Below are 23,515 nucleotides of genomic sequence, written 5' to 3'. Positions count from 1 at the left end.
CCACTGTAAGTGCCATCATTTTTTGGAGACCAATTTAACCAGCGATGTAATGATAATATGCAAGTATAGCCTTTCAGATGCAATACACTTGTATGCCCCGTATATTTTCACATTGTAATTGAAATGGAAACTTATAAGTATTCAAGTTAAAGAAAACAAACAAATAATAAAACGTTAAATTTACTCTGTTAGCATAATTTTGTACTTGGACAAAAATCACAAGCAAAAACAATATAATCAGTTTGTCTCTGTTAAAGAGTAGCGGGGGACCCTCAAATATATACAACCAAAACAACAAATAATATCAATCAATCAATGTTTACTTATATAGCCCTAAATCACTAGTGTCTCAAAGGGCTGCACAAACCACCACGACATCCTCGGTAGGCCCACATATGGGCAAGGAAAGCTCACACCCAGTGGGACATTGGTGACAATAATGACCCAGTGGGACGTCGGTGACAATGATGACTATGAGAACCTTAGAGAGGAGGAAAGCAATGGATGTCGAGCGGATCTAACAGGATACTGTGAAAGTTCAATCCACAATGGATACAACACAGTCGCGAGAGTCCAGTCCAAAGAGGATCCAAGACACAGCAGCGAGAGTCCCGTTCACAGCGGAGCCAGCAGGAAACCATCCCAAGCGTAGGCGGACCAGCAGCGCAGAGATGTCCCCAGCCGATACACAGGCGAGCAGTACATGGCCACCGGATCGGACCGGACCCCCTCCACACGGGAGAGTGGGACATAGAAGAAAAAGAAAAGAAACGGCAGATCAACTGGTCTAAAAAGGGAGTCTATTTAAAGGCTAGAGTATACAAATGAGTTTTAAGGTGAGACTTAAATGCTTCTACTGAGGTGGCATCGTGAACTGTTACCGGGAGGGCATTCCAGAGTACTGGAGCCCGAACGGAAAATGCTCTATAGCCCGCAGACTTTTTTTGGGCTTTGGGAATCACTAATAAGCCGGAGTCCTTTGAACGCAGATTTCTTGCCGGGACATATGGTACAATACAATCGGCAAGATGAGATGGAGCTAGACCGTGTAGTATTTTATACGTAAGTAGTAAAACCTTAAAGTCACATCTTAAGTGCACAGGAAGCCAGTGCAGGTGAGCCAGTACAGGCGTAATGTGATCAAACTTTCTTGTTCTTGTCAAAAGTCTAGCAGCCGCATTTTGTACCAACTGTAATCTTTTAATGCTAGACATGGGGAGACCCGAAAATAATACGTTACAGTAGTCGAGGCGAGACGTAACAAACGCATGGATAATGATCTCAGCGTCTTTAGTGGACAGAATGGAGCGAATTTTAGCGATGTTACGGAGATGAAAGAAGGCCGTTTTAGTAACGCTTTTAATGTGTGCCTCAAAGGAGAGAGTTGGGTCAAAGATAACACCCAGATTCTTTACCGTGTCGCCTTGTTTAATTGTTTGGTTGTCAAATGTTAGAGTTGTATTATTAAATAGAGTTCGGTGTCTAGCAGGACCGATAATCAGCATTTCCGTTTTTTTGGCGTTGAGTTGCAAAGTGACTGAAATGATCACGTTTATTATTATCAACGCGGTGTTGTTGAATGTGCTCAAAAAGTACTTCTATACGCAATAAAATCTATATATTCTGGGTTCATAAGCTCCATGTTTTTTTTATTTGTGTGTTTACAAATGTTTGTTTTCTCCCATTCAAATTTGTAAACGTTTGATAAATGCAAATTGGCTAATCAGTTTGTTTTACTTTCGGTTTATGAAAGGTCACGCAAGCTCACTTCCTGTTGAACACGACGATGTGGCGTTTATATCGATTATATTGTGCAAAGGCAGCACAGCCTTTACGTTCAATGTAAATACTGTCGTCGTTGTTTTGACACTAACGTGTTTAAACAAGTTTGAAATAAGGTATGACGTTTCTTAATGGAGAAAGACGTTAATGTGTCTTGTTTTCATGTTAGCATTTAGGCTAGCTTGCAAGCTAACTCTGGTCCTTACATAAGTTTATCAAAGTGCAGTTATCAATCACTGTGTTTCGATCATTTTAATTTATTACGGTATTACTAACCGTCAGGGGCTTCACGGTGGCAGAGGGGTTAGTGCGTCTGCCTCACAATACGGAGGTCCTGGGTTCAAATCCAGGCTCGGGATCTTTCTGTGTGGAGTTTGCATGTTCTCCCCGTGAATGCGTGGGTTCCCTCCGGGTACTCCGGCTTCCTCCCACTTCCAAAGACATGCACCTGGGAATAGGTTGATTGGCAACACTAAATTGGCCCTAGTGTGTGAATGTTGTCTGTCTATCTGTGTTGGCCCTGCGATGAGGTGGCGACTTGTCCAGGGTGTACCCCGCCTTCTGCCCGATTGTAGCTGAGATAGGCGCCAGCGCCCCCCGCGACCCCAAAAGGGAATAAGCGGTAGAAAATGGAAAAAAAAAATGGATGGATCAATTCCGTGTTTAGCGCTTAGCCCTAGTTTACCCTGCTGTAATAATGAAGTTTTATTATTTTCAATATTTGTCGCTCTCATTGCGATGTTGTATGGAACGAATAAAACCAACAACTTTTCCCATTGCTGTCAGGATGAGGTGGAGGTGCAGCAGCCGGAGGAAAGTAACCCATATGAGGAAGTATACAAGGACTCAAGTACTTTCCTTAAGGTTTGTAAATGACACAGTTGATTTCAAATATACCATCTTTCAATACATTGCTAATGCCGAGCTGCTACAGTATTTCAAATAAAGGAGAAACCTATCACAGTACAAGTTGGAATTCATGTTTCCCCCTTAATGAACGTACCGCAGCTCCCCGACCCCCAGAAGCACTCATGCAGCCCCCAATCCGGGACACTACCATCACCTGGCTTGACTTTAGGCTCCACCTTCACATGCTTGTTTGTTAACACATTTTTGGTGAATAGTAAATCTATACTGCTATACCAGCTGTACACGGACTACTCTAAAATGTAGCCATATATACTGTACTTTTTTCCGACATTATCCCTTGAGAAGATACACTGATGCAAAGAGATGTACTCACCTTTTGTAGAATCAATCAATCAATCAATCAATGTTTATTTATATAGCCCCAAATCACAAATGTCTCAAAGGACTGCACAAATCATTACGACTACAACATCCTGGGAAGAACCCACAAAAGGGCAAGGAAAACTCACACCCAGTGGGCAGGGAGAATTCACATTCAGTGGGACGCCAGTGACAATGCTGACTATGAGAAACCTTGGAGAGGACCTCAGATGTGGGCAAACCCCCCCCCCTCTAGGGGAAGTGAAGTGAAGTGAATTATATTTATATAGCGCTTTTCTCTAGTGACTCAAAGCGCTTTACATAGTGAAACCCAATATCTAAGTTACATTTAAAGCAGTGTGGGTGGCACTGGGAGCAGGTGGGTAAAGTGCCTTGCCCAAGGACACAACGGCAGTGACTAGAATGACGGAAGCGGGAATCGAACCTGCAACACTCAAGTTGCTGGCACGGCCACTCTACCAACCGAGCTAAGATTGTAAACAAGATGATGTAGCTTTAAAAACAACTGTCTGTAGTTCACTGTCAACTGCCATCATAATAATGCATCTAATACTTTCATACAATTCTACTTTTAGGGTACCCAGAGTTTAAACCCTCACAATGATTATTGTCAACACTTTGTGGACACGGGTCACAGGCCACAGAACTTCATTCGAGATGTCGGTGAGTGTGTTTAAGTTTGTGTACTACTTGTGTGTGTATGGACCATGTAGCTAACTGTTTTTTTTGGGGGGGTAAGGCTTGGCGGACCGTTTTGAGGAGTACCCCAAACTACGAGAGCTGATCCGACTGAAGGACGAGCTTATCTCCAGCACTAACACCCCTCCTATGTATGCCTCCAAATGACGGTGCTATTGGAATACATATCAACCCTCACATTGATCTGATGTGTTTTAATTATCATCATCAGGTACCTGCAGGCCGACCCAGGGCACTTTGACCTCCAGAATTTGAAAAGCGAGTTTGATGTCATCCTCCTTGAGCCTCCTTTAGAGGAATATTACAGAGAATCAGGCATTAGCCACACACAGCGCTTCTGGACCTGGGATGATGTGAGTTTTCCAGCTTATTCTTCTTAACCTCATTTCATTTTATGCAGAATAATAAGAATTGAACACAAAAAATCTCTCCAAACATGTTTGCAGTGTTTGTCCAGCAGGGGGCGACATGCACCCATCTAAGCCACTTTAGTCCTGTTAAACAGTTTGTTTGTTTTTATTATGAATTTTTTTTCTACATTTAAAACACTTCTTTGTGGTCTACATAAAATGTAATAATGGTGCTCTGGTCCAAATGTTGCATTAATGATATTTTACAGACCTTTTCCAAGCTGCTTTCTGACCGTCTAATCAGGATGCGCCATTTTGTGGGCGGTCTTATTTATGTGCCTCCACTTAGTGAATTAGTGAATTATATTTATATAGCGCTTTTTCTTTAGTGACTCAAAGCGCTTTACATAGTGAAACCCAATATCTAAGTTACATTCAAACCAGTGTGGGTGGCACTGGGAGCATGTGGGTAAAGTGTCTTGCCCAAGGACACAACGGCAGTGACTAGGAAGCGGGAATCGAACCTGCAACCCTCAAGTTGCTGGCACGGCCACTCTACCAACCGAGCTAACAACGTCTACTTCCTGTCATACATCTTGTAGTTTTTAGAGCTTCCATAGGGAGTTTACTGACAAATGAAGTGCAAACTATTCGCTACTTTGTATTAAAAATGGCAACAGTGGAGGATGCATGTGCATGTACAAGCCAGTCTGCCCCACAACAAGTGGATAGCGAAAAATAAGGAGTTTTATTAACTAGAGAGTTCGATAGTAGACTCGCGCAAAGCACCTTGGGTACATTTTCACCATATATTGAGATAGTTGCTGAAGTCAAAATTGGGAAAAATGTCACAAATTGGGGAAAATTCCAAACTGCTCTTTGGAGGAATTAATGTTGCAACATTTCCGGAGTATTCAAGTTGGAAACTTTCCATGGGAATATATGGGAAGTAACATTATTTAATGGGAATAAACATTGAATGCAACATGCTAGATCTTGCAGCATGATTATTAGCTAAAACAACCCGATTTAATGAAAATTCTGCAGAATTTCAACCCTTCTCTGTGCATTCCTCCATCACATGCACACATAATTCCCAGCATGCTACACACTACAGCAGGGCTATTGAGGCCACACTAGTATTTGAGACCAAGGACTTCATCTAGTCAGATAAGTTTTGATGATATTACTGGGGTAAATATATTTGATCTATGGTATTTAAGTGTAATAGAGGTGTAATTGCTTGTTACCGTATGACTGTAGACTACTCCAGCTGACTTCCACCCAAGCTAGCTAGCTGTTCCTGTACTTGTTCAATGATTTCGGGGCCAATATCTCTAGCTGGCTGGGTTTATGTACCACCACCAGTCTCATAATGAACCCAAAATATTTCTCCGTTAGCCGTAATGCTAATTTTCTCTATGTTAAATCCCATTCATTTATGCTAACAAAATTAGTGATCCAAATTGACCTTTTCTGTGATGTGTAAAGTTCAACTAGCAAGTTCTAAATCGAAAGGTGTAGTTTCCTCTGCCTTCTGTTCTGCTAGCCATCCTGTTGTCATACAAGAATGTAGCTTATAGTTTGATTTAGTATGCTGAGTGACTCTTCATTTATTCATCTAGCCTATGTCTATTCATTTGTCCAACTGTGAAATACTTTTAAAGAGTAACTCCAATTGTTTAGCTGACTATTTTATATGTGTGGCATTGCATTAGTGTTTTACAAGAATAAGTAAATACAAAGAGAATAATGCCAGGTACACCATCTGATGTGTGGAGACATTTCAGGTGGTGTACATTTGCAAATAGTGTGCAAAGAACTAGGTCAGGTGTGCAGCAGCATATAGACAGGTGTCCAATAATATATCTTTATTGGAATTTCCCATTCATTCCCATGGACGGCGTCCAACTTTGAATAATTAAAAAATGGTCAATATTTCCAAACTTCCCGAGCTTATACTTCCGTGGTAAATTTCCGTAAAGTTTCCATAAATTTACCGGAAACCTTCCAGCCCTTTGCAAACCTAGGAGGAAATAAGAAGAAAGGTGAGATTGTTTTATAAATATCTCAGCAAGGCCTCCATGGTTTGATGTCAATTGTTCAGGACTTCTGTACATCCCAAATACACAAAACAGGTAGAAAAGTTGTTTTTGCATAATAGCTCCACTTTATGCCAAGCTTGATTGCCTTCTTATGTGTTTCCTCTTTTGTGTTCTTGTAGATCATGAAGCTGGAGATTGAGGAGATCTCTGCCCTCCGTTCCTTTGTCTTCCTCTGGTGTGGCTCAGGTGAAGGCCTGGACCTAGGAAGAATGGTAGGACCTGAGCTTGTTGTCTTGAGTTGCGTTGGCTTTTGTAGCGACTTGAAGAAATGCCTGTTATTTCTGCTGCGTGCATACCAGTTGACTGCTGTCTTTGTTTGCCTATTTGTCATGCGTCACAGACAAAGATGTGCGTCGAGTGATGGCTGGAATAGTCTGCAACTATTTAACCATGCCAGATCGGGGCAGTTACAGCAGCTCTTGCCAAAAGTGTTGATTAACAAGATCTTGACGCTGTCAGGGTTTCCTCTTCATTTATTCGCAAATAAAAGTGGCCACACCTAATAATAATAATAATGTTTTTTTGTACGTGAAAACACATTTAAGTAATGTAATGTGTTCTCCAGAAGGCGTCACACAAAGTCCGGCGCTGTTTTTAACGTAACAAAAATGTTCAATCTGCTAATATTAATGGGACGGTGGCAGGTTTTTAATGAGAGAAGGTTTGCAGCAGCGCAAAGCAAGAGTGATGTCAGTGTGGTTCTCTGCAGCTCTCTAGTGTTTCCAAACATGAGTACAGATCAGGAAAAGATGCTAGCTTTCTTGCTAGTCCTTTGTCAATAGCCTAGTTAAAAGTCCCTAGACAAATTGTCAACAAAGTACTTTGTACAATAAACACAAACAATTGAAAAATGAAGCAGAACAATATAAGAAAAAATAATAATTGATAACACATAATTTAGATGCATTTATGCATTGGTTGTTTTGCCCTTTTAAAGAAAATGTATGTATACCCCCAGATTGCCAATATACTTGTGGTGGTGGGGGCGTGGCCAGGGCAGGGTCATTATGACGTAATCCTATCATTGAGGCTTATATTTTCTTTAAAAACGCTTTAACAAATCTACATACATTTGAAAACACATCTGTTATCCCTAATTAGTTCAGTATTAATATATATATCCATCCATCCATCCATTTACTACCGCTTATTCCCTTTCGGGGTCGCGGGGGGCGCTGGCGCCTATCTCAGCTACAATCGGGCGGAAGGCGGGGTACACCCTGGACAAGTCGCCATCTCATCGCAGGGCCAACACAGATAGACTTCATATAAAATCTGTCAGTCCTAATTCCATTGGTTTCTTTTTTCCATTTTTAATATATTGCCTTTTAAAACAATGTTGGATCGATATCTATCTTCTAGAAGGCCAACTTGCAGAATACAGATTGATGTACTTAAATTTTAGGAATACAAGCCAATATATTGAATATTCTTTACAACCCTACCCTTCACTCTCTGAGGACTTTTTCATCCTTTAGCTCCCGTATTGGGCAATTTTTTTTCCAGGGATATAAAAAAGTATTTACAGGAATAAACCCTTTTGGAAAAAATCATTGCGTTCGGACAAAAATAGAGGGAATTTACCCTAAAATGATCAAAATAGTCTCTAATATAGTCTGTAGTATCGTGGTTTTAGCCTTTCTACAAAACTAAAAGTACCAAAATATTATCTTTGCAGCACCGTGTAATATATTTTTTAAATATTGTTTGGCTTCAGTTTTCAGTTGTTGTTGCTTTTTTTACAATATGTGAATGTTGTCTGTCTATCTGTGTTGGCCCTGCGATGAGGTGGTGACTTGTCCAGGGTGTATCCCGCCTTCCGCCCGATTGTAGCTGAGATAGGCGCCAGCGCCCCCCGCGACCCCAAAAGGGAATAAGCGGTAGAAAATGGATGGATGGATGGCTTCAGTTTTCAGTTGTTGTTGCTTTTTTTACAATATGTGAATGTTGTCTGTCTATCTGTGTTGGCCCTGCGATGAGGTGGTGACTTGTCCAGGGTGTATCCCGCCTTCCGCCCGATTGTAGCTGAGATAGGCACCAGCGCCCCCCGCCACCCCAAAAGGGAATAATCGGTAGAAAAATGGATGGATGGATGGATAACACAGGCCCTACCTACCCATATCCTCAGCGGCTTTCCAAGGTCAACGGCCTCTGGTATGTTAGAACAAAGTGTAACTTCGGGATCAGGGTTGGCTTTAAAGGGCTGGCACGCTGGCAGCGCCTCTGCCTTACCGCAGACGCGGCCCATTCGCGCAATTTATCTCCTCAAAAGACTACCACTGTCTTCTAAATATTTGCACATTTTGTAGATTGCTGTGTGTGGGTATATCTTGGATGTATTAAAGTATGTCCACAAAACACGTGCATCACAATATCCTGTTGGAGCAGTGCTGCTTCAGTGATGTCTTTCGCTGGCCCTGTTGTCGTTCAATCCCTAGTCAATAGTGCGTAAATAATAGGCTACATATACACATCCACTCAAACAATATATTACTTACATGTAGTTTTCACTTAAAATATCCTCATTTCTTTTTTTGCAAATATATTTTATTAGATTTTACAGTTAAAATGACAAACAATCGTACTTTGCTCACGCAAACCCTTCATACAGGCACACATCCACTCATACACACTCACATACACACTTGAGGAGAGAGGTTTACAGTATAGACATTAGAAAAGATACCCAAATATATCAATCAATCAATCAATGTTTACTTATATAGCCCTAAATCACTAGTGTCTCAAAGGGCTGCACAAACCACCACGACATCCTCGGTAGGCCCACATAAGGGCAAGGAAAACTCACACCCAGTGGGACATTGGTGACAATAATGACCCAGTGGGACATCGGTGACAATGATGACTATGAGAACCTTAGAGAGGAGGAAAGCAATGGATGTCGAGCGGATCTAACATGATACTGTGAAAGTTCAATCCACAATGGATACAACACAGTCGCGAGAGTCCAGTCCAAAGCGGATCCAACACAGCAGCGAGAGTCCCGTTCACAGCGGAGCCAGCAGGAAACCATCCCAAGCGTAGGCGGACCAGCAGCGCAGAGATGTCCCCAGCCGATACACAGGCGAGCAGTACATGGCCACCGGATCGGACCGGACCCCCTCCACACGGGAGAGTGGGACATAGAAGAAAAAGAAAAGAAACGGCAGATCAACTGGTCTAAAAAGGGAGTCTATTTAAAGGCTAGAGTATACAAATGAGTTTTAAGGTGAGACTTAAATGCTTCTACTGAGGTGGCATCGCGAACTGTTACCGGGAGGGCATTCCAGAGTACTGGAGCCCGAACGGAAAACGCTCTATAGCCCGCAGACTTTTTTTGGGCTTTGGGAATCACTAATAAGCCGGAGTCCTTTGAACGCAGATTTCTTGCCGGGACATATGGTACAATACAATCGGCAAGATAAGATGGAGCTAGACCGTGTAGTATTTTATACGTAAGTAGTAAAACCTTAAAGTCACATCTTAAGTGCACAGGAAGCCAGTGCAGGTGAGCCAGTACAGGCGTAATGTGATCAAACTTTCTTGTTCTTGTCAAAAGTCTAGCAGCCGCATTTTGTACCAACTGTAATCTTTTAATGCTAGACATGGGGAGACCCGAAAATAATACGTTACAGTAGTCGAGGCGAGACGTAACAAACGCATGGATAATGATCTCAGCGTCTTTAGTGGACAGAATGGAGCGAATTTTAGCGATGTTACGGAGATGAAAGAAGGCCGTTTTAGTAACGCTTTTAATGTGTGCCTCAAAGGAGAGAGTTGGGTCGAAGATAATACCCAGATTCTTTACCGTGTCGCCTTGTTTAATTGTTTGGTTGTCAAATGTTAGAGTTGTATTATTAAATAGAGTTCGGTGTCTAGCAGAACCGATAATCAGCATTTCCGTTTTTTTGGCGTTGAGTTGCAAAAAGTTAGCGGACATCCATTGTTTAATTTCATTAAGACACGCCTCCAGCTGACTACAATCCGGCGTGTTGGTCAGCTTTAGGGGCATGTAGAGTTGGCTGTCATCAGCATAACAGTGAAAGCTAATACCGTATTTGCGTATGATGTCACCTAGCGGCAGCATGTAGATGCTGAAGAGTGCAGGGCCAAGGACCGAACCCTGGGGAACTCCACACGTTACCTTAACGTAGTCCGAGGTCACATTGTTATGGGAGACACACTGCATCCTATCAGTAAGATAAGAGTTAAACCAAGACAGGGCTAAGTCTGACATACCAATTCGTGTTTTGATACGTTCTAATAAAATATTATGATCGATATATATATATATATAGATCCATCCTGCTGCAGCTCATGATCAGCAGGCTATCCAGACCATAGCAAAATGGATGAATATTCCTCGGCATGAAGGATCCTCAGGAAGTGATCACAAGATCACCTCCCGAGGGCCTGTCCACCGTACACACTTAAAAAGGAAAAAAATAAGTACAAATTACAGGGCTTGATCAATACAAAACAATAATTACACACACAAAAAAAGCAAGTAAACCATGACAAAACCATATCAAAAGTGACACAAAAAAAAACAATTATAGTGTTGAATCAATACAAAAAATAATAACAATTAAAACAAACAAAAAAAAAAGGAATACAACTACAAAAAAGATGGCAGTTTTATATTTTGGAAGCTTTTGTGTTTCTGAAGACCACCCAAACAAGATCATATCCCTGTCAGGGACAAGTTTTCTCTGATATACCCCCGAGTAAAAAAAGAAAATGCTGGACAAAAATGATTGAATAATTGGACATCCCCAAAACGATTGAGACGATGATCCTTCGGCAGATTTACATTTATCACAAAGTGGAGATATATCAGGATAAAATTTGTGTAATAAAACTTTAGAATAGTAAAAACCACGAATCACTTTAAACTGCATGAGCCTATGTCTGCTGTAAATTGAGCACGTGTGAATTTGAGAGAGTGTCTGTTCCCATTGCTGATTGGGTATTGTTGTTCTTAGTTCCTGTTCATGTAGTCCTGATGGCTTCATCTGGCCGGGGTCTTCAGCTCTCACTGGATCGGTTCGCAGCCGAGTGTGAAGCGACCGGAATGGGAATCAGCACCTCCAAGTCCGAGTCCATGGTTCTCGCCCGGAAAAGGGTGGAGTGCAATCTCCGGGTTGGGGAGGAGACCCTGCCCCAAGTGGAGGAGTTCAAGTACCTAGGAGTCTTGTTCACGAGTGGGGGAAGAGTGGATCGTGAGATCGACAGGCGGATCGGTGCGGCGTCTTCAGTAATGCGGACGCTCAATCGATCCGTTGTGGTGAAGAAGGAGCTGAGCCGGAAGGCAAAGCTCTCAATTTACCGCTCGATCTACGTTCCCATCCTCACCTATGGTCATGAGCTTTGGGTCATGACCGAAAGGATAAGATCACGGGTACAAGCGGCCGAAATGAGTTTCCTCCGCCGGGTGGCGGGTCTCTCCCTTAGAGATAGGGTGAGAAGCTCTGCCATCCGGGAGGAGCTCAACGTAAAGCCGCTGCTCCTCCACATCGAGAGGAGCCAGATGAGGTGGTTCGGGCATCTGGTCAGGATGCCACCCGAACGCCTCCTTAGGGATGTGTTTAGGGCACGTCCAGCTGGTAGGAGGCCACGGGGAAGACCCAGGACACGTTGGGAAGACTATGTCTCCCGGCTGGCCTGGGAACGCCTCGGGATCCCCCGGGAAGAGCTAGACGAAGTGGCTGGAGATAGGGAAGTCTGGGCTTCCCTGCTTAGGCTGCTGCCCCCGCGACCCGACCTCGGATAAGCGGAAGATGATGGATGGATGGATGGAGTTCCTGTTCCCATGCTCTTTTAACACTGTCTGCTGATGTCATGGGCATAATGAAGCAACTTTTTACTTGTGGGTGATACATTTAATAATTCTAAAAGAGGATGTTTTTCATTTATCAGCTGAGACTTTGAAATGTTTTCTTTAATAAATGTTTTTAGCTGCCAATAGCAAAACCAACTGAATTGGGACAAATTAAATTTGATTCGCATTTGCTCAAATGACACAAGACTGTCCTCGACATAAATGTCTTTTATGCAGTTAATTCCATTTGAGTACTAGTTAAAAAAATATTTGATCTGTTATCGATGGAATAAATGCATGATTGTGACATATTGGTAAATACATAGTTACATGGAAAATATCCAATTGTTTTTTAATTTGAGAAAGAATTTTGATAGCATTTGGTACTACTACACTAAGATTTATTGATTTAATTGAAGAGACTGGTTTAGTAAAAAGTAGAGATAGCAATGATGTTTAGGGTTTGGGGGGAATTTGGAATTTTCATTCACAATCCCATGTAAGAAAAAAACCTTTGTTTTTCTTTTTTTAATGCATTCTAATTGGCCAGCAACTGATGGTAGTACATTCTCCCACCGATAAAAACCTCTAAAGAACATCTAAAACCCGCCAACCTGACCTGAAGATTAACCAAGTGTTAGCGATATTGTTATTATAAGTGCCAACGCGGCGTGATCACAGAGAGCTAACTAGCTTATGCTGACATATTCAGCTGCATCACCTCTGAGTTGGTGAAAGTTTTTTCTAGATTCTAAATCATGCCTCCCACTTGTATAATAAAAATTGTATTCATAAACCGAGAACTTGGTCGAATTTGATCTCCAACTTAGACCTTGAGACAGCGAGGACACGGAAAAAAGGCTTGTTTATGCCCACCTTTTTTGTGCGGGTGTGAAAATTATGATTCATTCTTCCTCCCAACGGGAAGATATGAACATCCCATCAGTTTTAAAAACTTGAAAAATGTCTGCCTGTGGTAGACTCATTAATGATCAAAATGATGCCCCGCGCTGAGGTGGCCACTTGTCCAGGGTGTACCCCGCTTTCCGCCCGAATGCAGCTGAGATCATTTTTGGTCATTTAACCCCCAGTTCCAAACTTTGATGCAGGGAGGTAATGGCTCCCATTTTTATAGTCTTTGGTATAGACCTCCCGATCTCGGGGTGGACACTCTAACCACGAGGCCACTGAGTAGGTAAACGCTGTACATGTATCAGGCGGGTCATTCATCTATATTCAAACAAGCAGAGGCCCAAGCTTCAAGGCCTGTGGGACGCCGACTACATTTTTAAACCTCTGTGCAAGAGCATCAACATGTCATGCCATGAATCCTGTCAGGTGGCTACACAAGTAAACCACATTCATGCTCACCCTCAATGCACCTTTTGCAGTGTTTAAGGAAATGGGGCTTCAGGCGCTGTGAAGATATCTGCTGGATCAAGACCAACAAGAATAACCCGGGAAAGACCAAGGCTCTGGACCCAAAAGCAGTATTTCAGAGGACCAAGGTACGGCACATTAATGTCAAAACATGTCCGTCCCTCTTGTAATGACTGGCCATGGTGGCACAGTGCTAGCTTGATGAGCAGGAGACACGTCAAGAAACAACACATTTGAATTAAGAAAATACATCTCCAGTGCTGTTCTTTAAAGGAGATCGATTATGGGGTTTTTTCTATTTTCAAAAATGTTTTTCTATTCTGGAAACAAGCCGTTTTGAGAGGCTGTGTTGTCAACCCTTCCTCAAGCAGCTCCTTCAGGCTGGCTGAAAGTTTGTCCCCGTCACGGCTGCCACCTTTGTAGTTTGACAGAGAAGCTTCCCGCAAGGAAAACCGATCTAAATGTAAGTATATTCAACTTCTGAGCTGCAACACAAAGGGATTTCAGCATCCAACCATTTATGTATGAGCCAGAGTCAGACTGGGAGCAAAAAGCTACAAGCAACATTACAAATGGAGCTAACATCTCTTTCTAACATTGGCAAGCTACTGTTATTACCTACCTGATGGCGCTTGGGAGGTGCTGCAAAGACCAATGCGTGAAACTGCGCCAAGATGGGTGTGGCACCATATTCAAAAGGACTTCAGCTTGTAATTACTACCAAAGTATTGATCAAATACTGTTACTACTTATGTACATATGATTATTTTATATTTAATACATTTGGAAACATTTATAAGTGAAATTTTGTGTAGAATTTTGAGGACAGATATCAATCAATCAATCAATGTCAATCAATGTTTATTTATATAGCCCCAAATCACAAATGTCTCAAAGGACTGCACAAATCATTATGACTACAACAGCCTCGGAAGAACCCACAAAAGGGCAAGGAAAACTCACACCCAGTGGGCAGGGAGAATTCACATTCAGTGGGACGCCAGTGACAATGCTGACTATGAGAAACCTTGGAGAGGACCTCAGATGTGGGCAACCCCCCCCCCTCTAGGGGACCGAAAGCAATGGATGTCGAGCGGGTCTAACATGATACTGTGAAAGTTCAATCCATAGTGGCTCCAAGACAGCAGTGAGAGTCCCGTCCACAGGAAACCATCTCAAGCGGATCAGCAGCGTAGAGATGTCCCCAACCGATACAGGCGAGCGGTCCATCCTGGGTCCCGACGAGCGGTCCATCCTGGGTCTCGACTCTGGACAGTCAGTACTTCATCCATGGTCATCGGACCGGACCCCCTCCACAAGGGAGGGGGGGACATAGGAGAAAGAAAAGAAGCGGCAGATCAACTGGTCTAAAAAGGAGGTCTATTTAAAGGCTAGAGTATACAGATGAGTTTTAAGACGAGACTTAAATGCTTCTACTGAGGTAGCATCTCGAACTGTTACCGGGAGGGCATTCCAGAGTACTGGAGCCCGAACGGAAAACGCTCTATAGCCCGCAGACTTTTTTTGAGCTCTAGGAATTATTTCCTATTTGGAATGAGACTGTAACATAACAAAATGTGGAAAAAGTGAAGCACTTTGAATAATTTCCGGATGCAGTCTGAATTGAGCATTTAATTTATATCCAGTGGCGTTAAAAAAAACATTCAATTAAACTTGCTGATACCTGGTGAAACCCCGAATAAGGCCTGGGATGTTCCACTAAAACTACCCTCGTTCTTTTGAGTCAGCTTTAATATTATTATGGTATTTAAGAATAGTAAACAAAGTAGGGTCCTGCAAAACCTGGAAAATATTCACCCATTTTCCATGGATAAGTTTAGTTGTCCTGGAAAAAGACGCAGCGCCCAACGTGACGCTACCAGCCGGTACTATTGGCACCTTCACAGAGAAATTCATCATAATAGTTGTGTGTTGGATTTAGCATCTAAGAAAAAGGAAAAACTTAAATCAAGAAGTAAATAACTGGTAGAATGTGAAAGGGAATCAGAATCAGAAATACTTTAGTAGAGTGTGAAAGTGAATCAGAACCAGAAATACTTTAGTAGAGTGTGAAAGTGAATCAGAACCAGAAATACTTTATTAATCCCCGAGCGGAAATTAATATTTTCAGCACAATCCCATTCAAGATCAAGAGTGATGGGTCAAATGCAGAGAACAATTTCGACACACCGAGTGTGTGTGTGACAATCATTGCTACTTTAACTTTAACTTAAGATAAGACAAACATTACACGGAGACAGAAAAAGATCAAACATTACACGGAGACAAAACAGGATCAATCATTACAAGGAGACAGAAGAAGATCAAGCCTGGGCCCCTGGAGGGGGGGTCCTGGCTGAGGCCAAGTGAGAAAAAACTCATAGCCATAGCACATATAAACATGTGTGTAAGAGGGAATCATTAAAGACATTAAAAGAGCAGAGCCACTTCTACACACAGCCACAAAAGTAAAACAACAAAAACATATACACTGTGGTGGCCTCTGCAGTGTTCCACGCCATTGTCTGCTGGGGTGGGGCGAGCATGGCCAGAGACAGGAGCAGACCCAACAAAGCAACCAAGAGAGTGGACTCCACCCTAGGCCGCCCACCAACTTTCAGCCAGTGTCCAGTTTGCATGGATGAGCGAGGATGCTTCCAAGGAGACCGAGGTGTCTGATTCCTGCTCATTCAGCCAAGACACTGTGAATGAAGCTTGTCCGTCCCGGTGCTGGGCGCCAGCACTGCAGTCCTGTCTCTTCAGCCGCATCTCCTCCAGTCTCTCCAAACTCTGCAGTCCTGTCTCTTCAGCCGCATCTCCTCCAGTCTCTCCAAACACTGCAGTCCTGTCTCTTCAGCCGCATCTCCTCCAGTCTCTCCAAACACTGCAGTCCTGTCTCTTCAGCCGCATCTCCTCCAGTCTCTCCAAACTCTGCAGTCCTGTCTCTTCAGCCGCATCTCCTCCAGTCTCTCCAAACTCTGCAGTCCTGTCTCTTCAGCCGCATCTCCTCCAGTCTCTCCAAACTCTGCGGTCCTGTCTCTTCAGCCGCATCTCCTCCAGTCTCTCCAAACTCTGCGGTCCTGTCTCTTCAGCCGCATCTCCTCCAGTCTCTCCAAACTCTGCGGTCCTGTCTCTTCAGCCGCATCTCCTCCAGTCTCTCCAAACTCTGCGGTCCTGTCTCTTCAGCCGCATCTCCTCCAGTCTCTCCAAACTCTGCAGTCCTGTCTCTTCAGCCGCATCTCCTCCAGTCTCTCCAAACTCTGCAGTCCTGTCTCTTCAGCCGCATCTCCTCCAGTCTCTCCAAACTCTGCAGTCCTGTCTCTTCAGCCGCATCTCCTCCAGTCTCTCCAAACTCTGCGGTCCTGTCTCTTCAGCCGCATCTCCTCCAGTCTCTCCAAACTCTGCGGTCCTGTCTCTTCAGCCGCATCTCCTCCAGTCTCTCCAAACACTGCAGTCTTGTCTCTTCAGCCGCATCTCCTCCAGTCTCTCCAAACTCTGCAGTCCTGTCTCTTCAGCCGCATCTCCTCCAGTCTCTCCAAACTCTGCAGTCCTGTCTCTTCAGCCGCATCTCCTCCAGTCTCTCCAAACTCTGCGGTCCTGTCTCTTCAGCCGCATCTCCTCCAGTCTCTCCAAACTCTGCGGTCCTGTCTCTTCAGCCGCATCTCCTCCAGTCTCTCCAAACTCTGCGGTCCTGTCTCTTCAGCCGCATCTCCTCCAGTCTCTCCAAACTCTGCGGTCCTGTCTCTTCAGCCGCATCTCCTCCAGTCTCTCCAAACTCTGCGGTCCTGTCTCTTCAGCCGCATCTCCTCCAGTCTCTCCAAACTCTGCAGTCCTGTCTCTTCAGCCGCATCTCCTCCAGTCTCTCCAAACTCTGCGGTCCTGTCTCTTCAGCCGCATCTCCTCCAGTCTCTCCAAACACTGCAGTCCTGTCTCTTCAGCAGCATCCCCTCCCGTCTGTCCAAACACTGCAGTCCTGTCTCTTCAGCCGCATCTCCTCCAGTCTCTCCAAACACTGCAGTCCTGTCTCTTCAGCCGCATCTCCTCCAGTCTCTCCAAACTCTGCGGTCCTGTCTCTTCAGCCGCATCTCCTCCAGTCTCTCCAAACTCTGCAGTCCTGTCTCTTCAGCCGCATCTCCTCATGTCTCTCCAAACACTGCAGTCCTGTCTCTTCAGCCGCATCTCCTCCAGTCTCTCCAAACTCTGCAGTCCTGTCTCTTCAGCCGCATCTCCTCCAGTCTCTCCAAACTCTGCAGTCCTGTCTCTTCAGCCGCATCTCCTCCAGTCTCTCCAAACTCTGCAGTCCTGTCTCTTCAGCCGCATCTCCTCCAGTCTCTCCAAACACTGCAGTCCTGTCTCTTCAGCCGCATCTCCTCCAATCTCTCCAAACACTGCAGTTCTGTCTCTTCAGCCACATCTCCTCCAGTCTCTCCAAACTCTGCAGTCCTGTCTCTTCAGCCGCATCTCCTCCAGTCTCTCCAAACACTGCAGTTCTGTCTCTTCAGCCACATCTCCTCCAGTCTCTCCAAACTCTGCAGTCCTGTCTCTTCAGCCGCATCTCCTCCAGTCTCTCCAAACTCTGCGGTCCTGTCTCTTCAGCCGCATCTCCTCCAGTCTCTCCAAACTCTGCAGTCCTGTCTCTTCAGCCGCATCTCCTCATGTCTCTCCAAACACTGCAGTCCTGTCTCTTCAGCCGCATCTCCTCCAGTCTCTCCAAACTCTGCAGTCCTGTCTCTTCAGCCGCATCTCCTCCAGTCTCTCCAAACTCTGCAGTCCTGTCTCTTCAGCCGCATCTCCTCCAGTCTCTCCAAACTCTGCAGTCCTGTCTCTTCAGCCGCATCTCCTCCAGTCTCTCCAAACACTGCAGTCCTGTCTCTTCAGCCGCATCTCCTCCAATCTCTCCAAACACTGCAGTTCTGTCTCTTCAGCCACATCTCCTCCAGTCTCTCCAAACTCTGCAGTCCTGTCTCTTCAGCCGCATCTCCTCCAGTCTCTCCAAACACTGCAGTTCTGTCTCTTCAACCGCATCTCCTCCAGTCTCTCCAAACTCTGCAGTCCTGTCTCTTCAGCCACATCTCCTCCAGTCTCTCCAAACGGACTGTGGTGGGGCAGAGACCCAGCAGCTGGTCTCCATGGCCAAAAGGCTCCCGGGAGGCAGATCTAGAAATTCACCAAAAAGCAGGGCAGAAGTCAGGAAAGTGCCAGCCCTTGTCACACAGTCCCAAAGGTCCCCAGCAAAAGGCACAAAAACATCTGCCAACAGCAGCCATCACAGCGGCGCCATCTTGGGGAGAAAAAGGAAGATAATGAAATGCAAGTTAGAAATGTAGAAAAGCCCAGCTCCAAAGATGGAGGGAGACAAATAACTTGTTTCTGCAGCAGCTGGAAATGTCATTTTCATTCAAGCGTGCTTCTTTACTTTGTGGAATGACGTAACCACGACGACTTCCTTCCAGGAGCACTGCCTGATGGGAATCAAAGGAACGGTGAGGAGAAGCATGGACGGCGACTTCATCCATGCTAACGTGGACATCGACTTGATCATCACGGAGGAGCCTGAGATGGGGAACGTGGAGAAGCCCGTGGAGATCTTCCACATCATCGAACACTTTTGTTTGGGCCGCAGGAGGCTGCACCTGTTTGGACAGGACTCTACCATCAGACCAGGTAGGACTAATGTTTCCTGGAAGCATCTCTGCTGCTGCTTTGTCAGACTGTACCTTGTTGCCGCAGGCTGGCTGACCGTGGGACCCACTCTGACCAACAGCAACTTCAACCCTGAGACCTACGCCGCACATTTCGCTTTGCCCGACTCCTACTTGTCTGGCTGCACCGAGGAAATAGAGCGCATGCGGCCCAAGTCGCCGCCTTCTAAGATGAAGTCAGACCGTGGCGGCGGGGCCGCGAGAGGGGGGCGCGGCGGTCTGAACGCCGGCAGGGGTGGGGAGAGAGGCCGCGAAAGAAACCGACCCAATTTCCGTGGCGACAGGGGCGGCTTCCGGGGACGGGGAGGACCACATCGAGGATTTCCCCCACGCTAGTAACCAGACTGCTTGGAGTTGACAAGGAAAAGATCAGGTGGTCACTTCAGTCTACTCTGACCCGAAGGGGCTGTCTACAACATTTACATACATGCTAACTCCCCTCAATATGTGGCACACTACATCCCGCCCTCCGCCCTTATACGGCTTATAGGACCTAATGACGTACCAGGAGTGGGAATCTTTGGGCCCGTATCAATTTGATCTGATTCACATTCCTGGGGTGACGATTCAATTTAGAATTGATTCTCATTTCAACACCATTCTTGCAATGTGTTATTTGGTGTGATATTTATGATGAGCCTTTTTTTTAAAACATGTTACAGGTTAAAACATGACCTTCTGGTTGCATAAAGATGGCAGAAAAACATAATTTCTTTGATTGATTCGATTTAGAATTGATTCTCGATTCAAACTTATTCTCGCAATGTTATTTTATATAATATTTATAATGAAACTTTTAAAAAGAAACATTTTAAAGGTTAGAAACGCTCCTTCTCATTGCATAAAGATGGAAGAAAGAACATATTTTTAAAAAAATTTATTCTTGTAAAATAATCACAGTTTTTTCCGGACTCTTGAGCAAACCGGTTTATCAGCCACACCCAGAACATTTTCAAAGAAAAAAAAAGTTTTCCATGTGTTAGCCGCACCGGACTATAAGCTGCAGATATATATGCTGCAAAATTATTATTTACACCCAAATATTGTGAAAATGTTTATTTGCATACCTTTATTGTTTCCAAACAATGTTTGCAACACGGCAGTAAAACGGCTGATCAAACAAAACAGAAGTCTAGCTAGCTCTCCAATCAACTAAAGAGACTCATTAGGTCCACGGTGACATTTTGGTGAATTTACAAAACTAAAACAATACAAAATGAATGGCATTGTAACGTGTAACATGATAGTATATTAGCTAATGCAAATAATGTTTGCTTGATTACATGACGATAGCACGTACAAATATGCAAGAAAACACTCCTACAAACATTACACTTGGGACGCTTCAGTAAGTAAGAATTGTTTAAGTTGTAAAACTTTCAAATGTTGCTTGGAGTGATGAATGAAGAATCCATATGAGTAAAAATGCTATGGACGTCGAGAAGACAGAAGGGCACTTGTACTGCCGGTCGAATGCTCAGTCTAAACAGAAGGCTAATGCAGCACCTGCAGTGAACAAACTTGTCAAAAGATGGCGCCGGAGCATAAGCAAAAACACACTTTTTCAGTGTCTTTGCTTGTTTTTTTAACTATTTGCATCATGGCTTTCAGTGAAGAAAAAAACAGCAATTAGCCGCAAAGTTTTGTAAGCCGCAGGGTTCGAAGCTAAGGAAAAAAGTAGCGGCTTATGGTGCGTAATGTATTTTTTTGGGGGGGAAAATTTTAAACCAATTTATAATTGTGATTCGGATGTGAATTGATTTTTTTTATTTTTTTTGTACAGCCGTCCAGGTACGTACACAACATGAGCTTCAGGTGTTGTTTGCTATTGTGAGCCATTTGGATCGTTAGCTGTCATTGAATGTATATTCTGCCATAACAAGATGGCTGCATAGTCTGGGACTGCTTTGGGTGTGCTCCCTGCGGACCTACCTGTCTGCCTGAGTGCTCCCTGCGGACCTACCTGTCTGCCTGAGTGCTCCCTGCGGACCTACCTGTCTGCCTGAGTGCTCCCTGTGGACATACCTGTCTGCCTGAGTGCTCCCTGCGGACCTACCTGTCTGCCTGAGTGCTCCCTGCGGACCTACCTGTCTGCCTCAGTGCTCCCTGCGGACCTACCTGTCTGCCTGAGTGCTCCCTGCGGACCTACCTGTCTGCCTGAGTGCTCCCTGCGGACCTACCTGTCTGCCTGAGTGCTCCCTGCGGACCTACCTGTCTGCCTGAGTGCTCCCTGCGGACATACCTGTCTGCCTGAGTGCTCCCTGCGGACCTACCTGTTTGGCTGGGTAAAACCAATTGTTTTATTTGGGCTGATAAAATAGTTTTTATGACATACTCTTAGTCACTCTAAAAATATCCCAAATTGTCAAACAAAAGTGTGCCATTCCACCGCTCAGAGTGTTCTTGTTATAAGTGATAAATGTAACTGTGAGGAAGTTGCAGACAGCCCCTTTAGAGGCCCCTCCCCCTTGGCAATATTGTTCAACCGTCATGTTTATCCAGCACAGTCTACTGTCGTCATATCATTGGATTTCTTTTCTTTCTTTTTTTTTTTTTTTTTTTAAATACATCTAAAAAGAGACTATTTTTGGAGCAAAATATGTTGCAATCCCAAAAGTTGACGTAGAAGTAATAAAAGATGTTGTAATTTGATGCCAACTCAACACAGAAAGGAGCTCCCACTTTGTTTATCCAAGTAATAAGCAACAGTTTGTCCTAATAACCCTTTTCACAGACTGGTGTTTATGTCACGAGCCAGCCCGCTTTCTTCTTTACCTGAAAACCCAAGTACTCGTAAAACTACTTGCAAAAATTACGTTTTTGTTCTTGTTTTTCGTTTTCTTCATATTTTATTAAATAATAGTTTTCATTTTATTTTTATTTTTTTCAACATTAAAAACATTGTCCTTGTCACAACATGTCATGGAGGTTCTTTCTTATGTACGTGCCTCCACTCTGACAACATCGTCCTCCTTGTTGTAGTTTTCAGTGCTTCCACAGCGAGCCTACCGACAGATACAAGTTGCAACCGTATGAGGAATGTCTATAGCAGATGATGCATGTGCATGTACGAGCCAGTCTGCCCCTCACTAAAGCGTAATAGGCCCCCTTAAATACAAAAAACTAAATGCTATTCCAATTGTGTTTTACTTTGAAACCAACAGAAACAGGTTTTTTTTGCATAATTTGTTGTTTTAACCAAAAATGAAGCCAGGTTCCCGTTTCAGAAGGAATGAGGAAAGAAAAGTGTCAGTTCCCGCTGTCAGTAATGTGGACATGACGCAGAAGATCTGTCAGCATCACAGTTTGACAGCCGGCATGACAGAGTGAGGACCAGCGTCACAGCAACAAAGGAGCATTGTGTCTCAATCTTGTTGGACTTAAGTACGACACGGGTGTGTTTGCGTCAGTCTGGAAAATTCTGTTTACGTTATTAGGGAGTGTTTTTTTTCTTTGTTTGTTGCTGCTCTCCTCCAGGCAACAATGGATGAGGGACTCGTCATTTCCACGCTTACACATCCCAAAAACATTCAGCTACGTTCTACTGAGTAAATATATCTATTTCAATGGAGGACTTTGTTACCTCATTTCGGCCGCTTGTACCCGTGATCTTATCCTTTCGGTCATGACCCAAAGCTCATGACCATAGGTGAGGATGGGAACGTAGATCGACCGGTAAATTGAGAGCTTTGCCTTCCGGCTCAGCTCCTTCTTCACCACAACGGATCGATACAACGTCCGCATTACTGAAGACGCCGCACCGATCCGCCTGTCGATCTCACGATCCACTCTTCCCCCACTCGTGAACAAGACTCCTAGGTACTTGAACTCCTCCACTTGGGGCAGGGTCTCCTCCCCAACCCGGAGATGGCACTCCACCCTTTTCCGGGCGAAAACCATGGACTAGATCACGGGTACAAGCGGCCGAAATGAGTTTCCTCCGCCGTGTGGCGGGTCTCTCCCTTAGAGATAGGGTGAGAAGCTCTGCCATCCGGGAGGAGCTCAAAGTAAAGCCGCTGCTCCTCCACATCGAGAGGAGCCAGATGAGGTGGTTCGGGCATCTGGTCAGGATGCCACCCGAACACCTCCATGTCCGACTGGTAAGAGGTCAAGGGGAAGACCCAGGACACGTTGGGAAGACTATGTCTCCCGGCTGGCCTGGGAACGCCTCGGGATCCCCCGGGAAGAGCTAGACGAAGTGGCTGGAGATAGGGAAGTCTGGGCTTCCCTGCTTAGGCTGCTGCCCCCGCGACCCGACCTCGGATAAGCGGAAGATGATGGATGGATGGATGGACTTTGTTACACTGATTTGATGGGCTGCTGTTCATACTCTGTCATTAAATATCAGACTGTTGTGGTAACAGTCTGATATAATAATAAGAAGAGCAACAATGAAGTATTTCATTACAATAGTGCTTCCTCTGG

The 23,515-nt window shown here is 44.5% G+C and overlaps 1 protein-coding gene across 1 annotated transcript in view; it reads left to right on the top strand.

Annotated features, from left to right (window-relative positions):
- mettl14 (methyltransferase 14, N6-adenosine-methyltransferase subunit) overlaps positions 1–22,223 on the top strand; it is a 32,497-nt gene extending 10,274 nt beyond the window's left edge. The window contains exons 4-11 of the mRNA XM_061895174.1: positions 2,569–2,646; positions 3,609–3,696; positions 3,773–3,863; positions 3,944–4,085; positions 6,307–6,399; positions 13,400–13,516; positions 18,842–19,052; positions 19,119–22,223. Of these exons, the coding sequence (XP_061751158.1) occupies positions 2,569–2,646; positions 3,609–3,696; positions 3,773–3,863; positions 3,944–4,085; positions 6,307–6,399; positions 13,400–13,516; positions 18,842–19,052; positions 19,119–19,426 (1,128 nt within the window). The 3' untranslated portion in view covers positions 19,427–22,223. The remainder of the gene's footprint in view (positions 1–2,568; positions 2,647–3,608; positions 3,697–3,772; positions 3,864–3,943; positions 4,086–6,306; positions 6,400–13,399; positions 13,517–18,841; positions 19,053–19,118) is intronic.
- The last annotated feature ends 1,292 nt before the right edge of the window (positions 22,224–23,515 follow it).

Source organism: Nerophis ophidion, linkage group LG01 (genome assembly GCF_033978795.1).
Source record: "Nerophis ophidion isolate RoL-2023_Sa linkage group LG01, RoL_Noph_v1.0, whole genome shotgun sequence".
Classification (NCBI taxonomy): Eukaryota; Metazoa; Chordata; class Actinopteri; order Syngnathiformes; family Syngnathidae; genus Nerophis; species Nerophis ophidion.
This window is presented reverse-complemented; position numbering and strand designations above follow the sequence as displayed.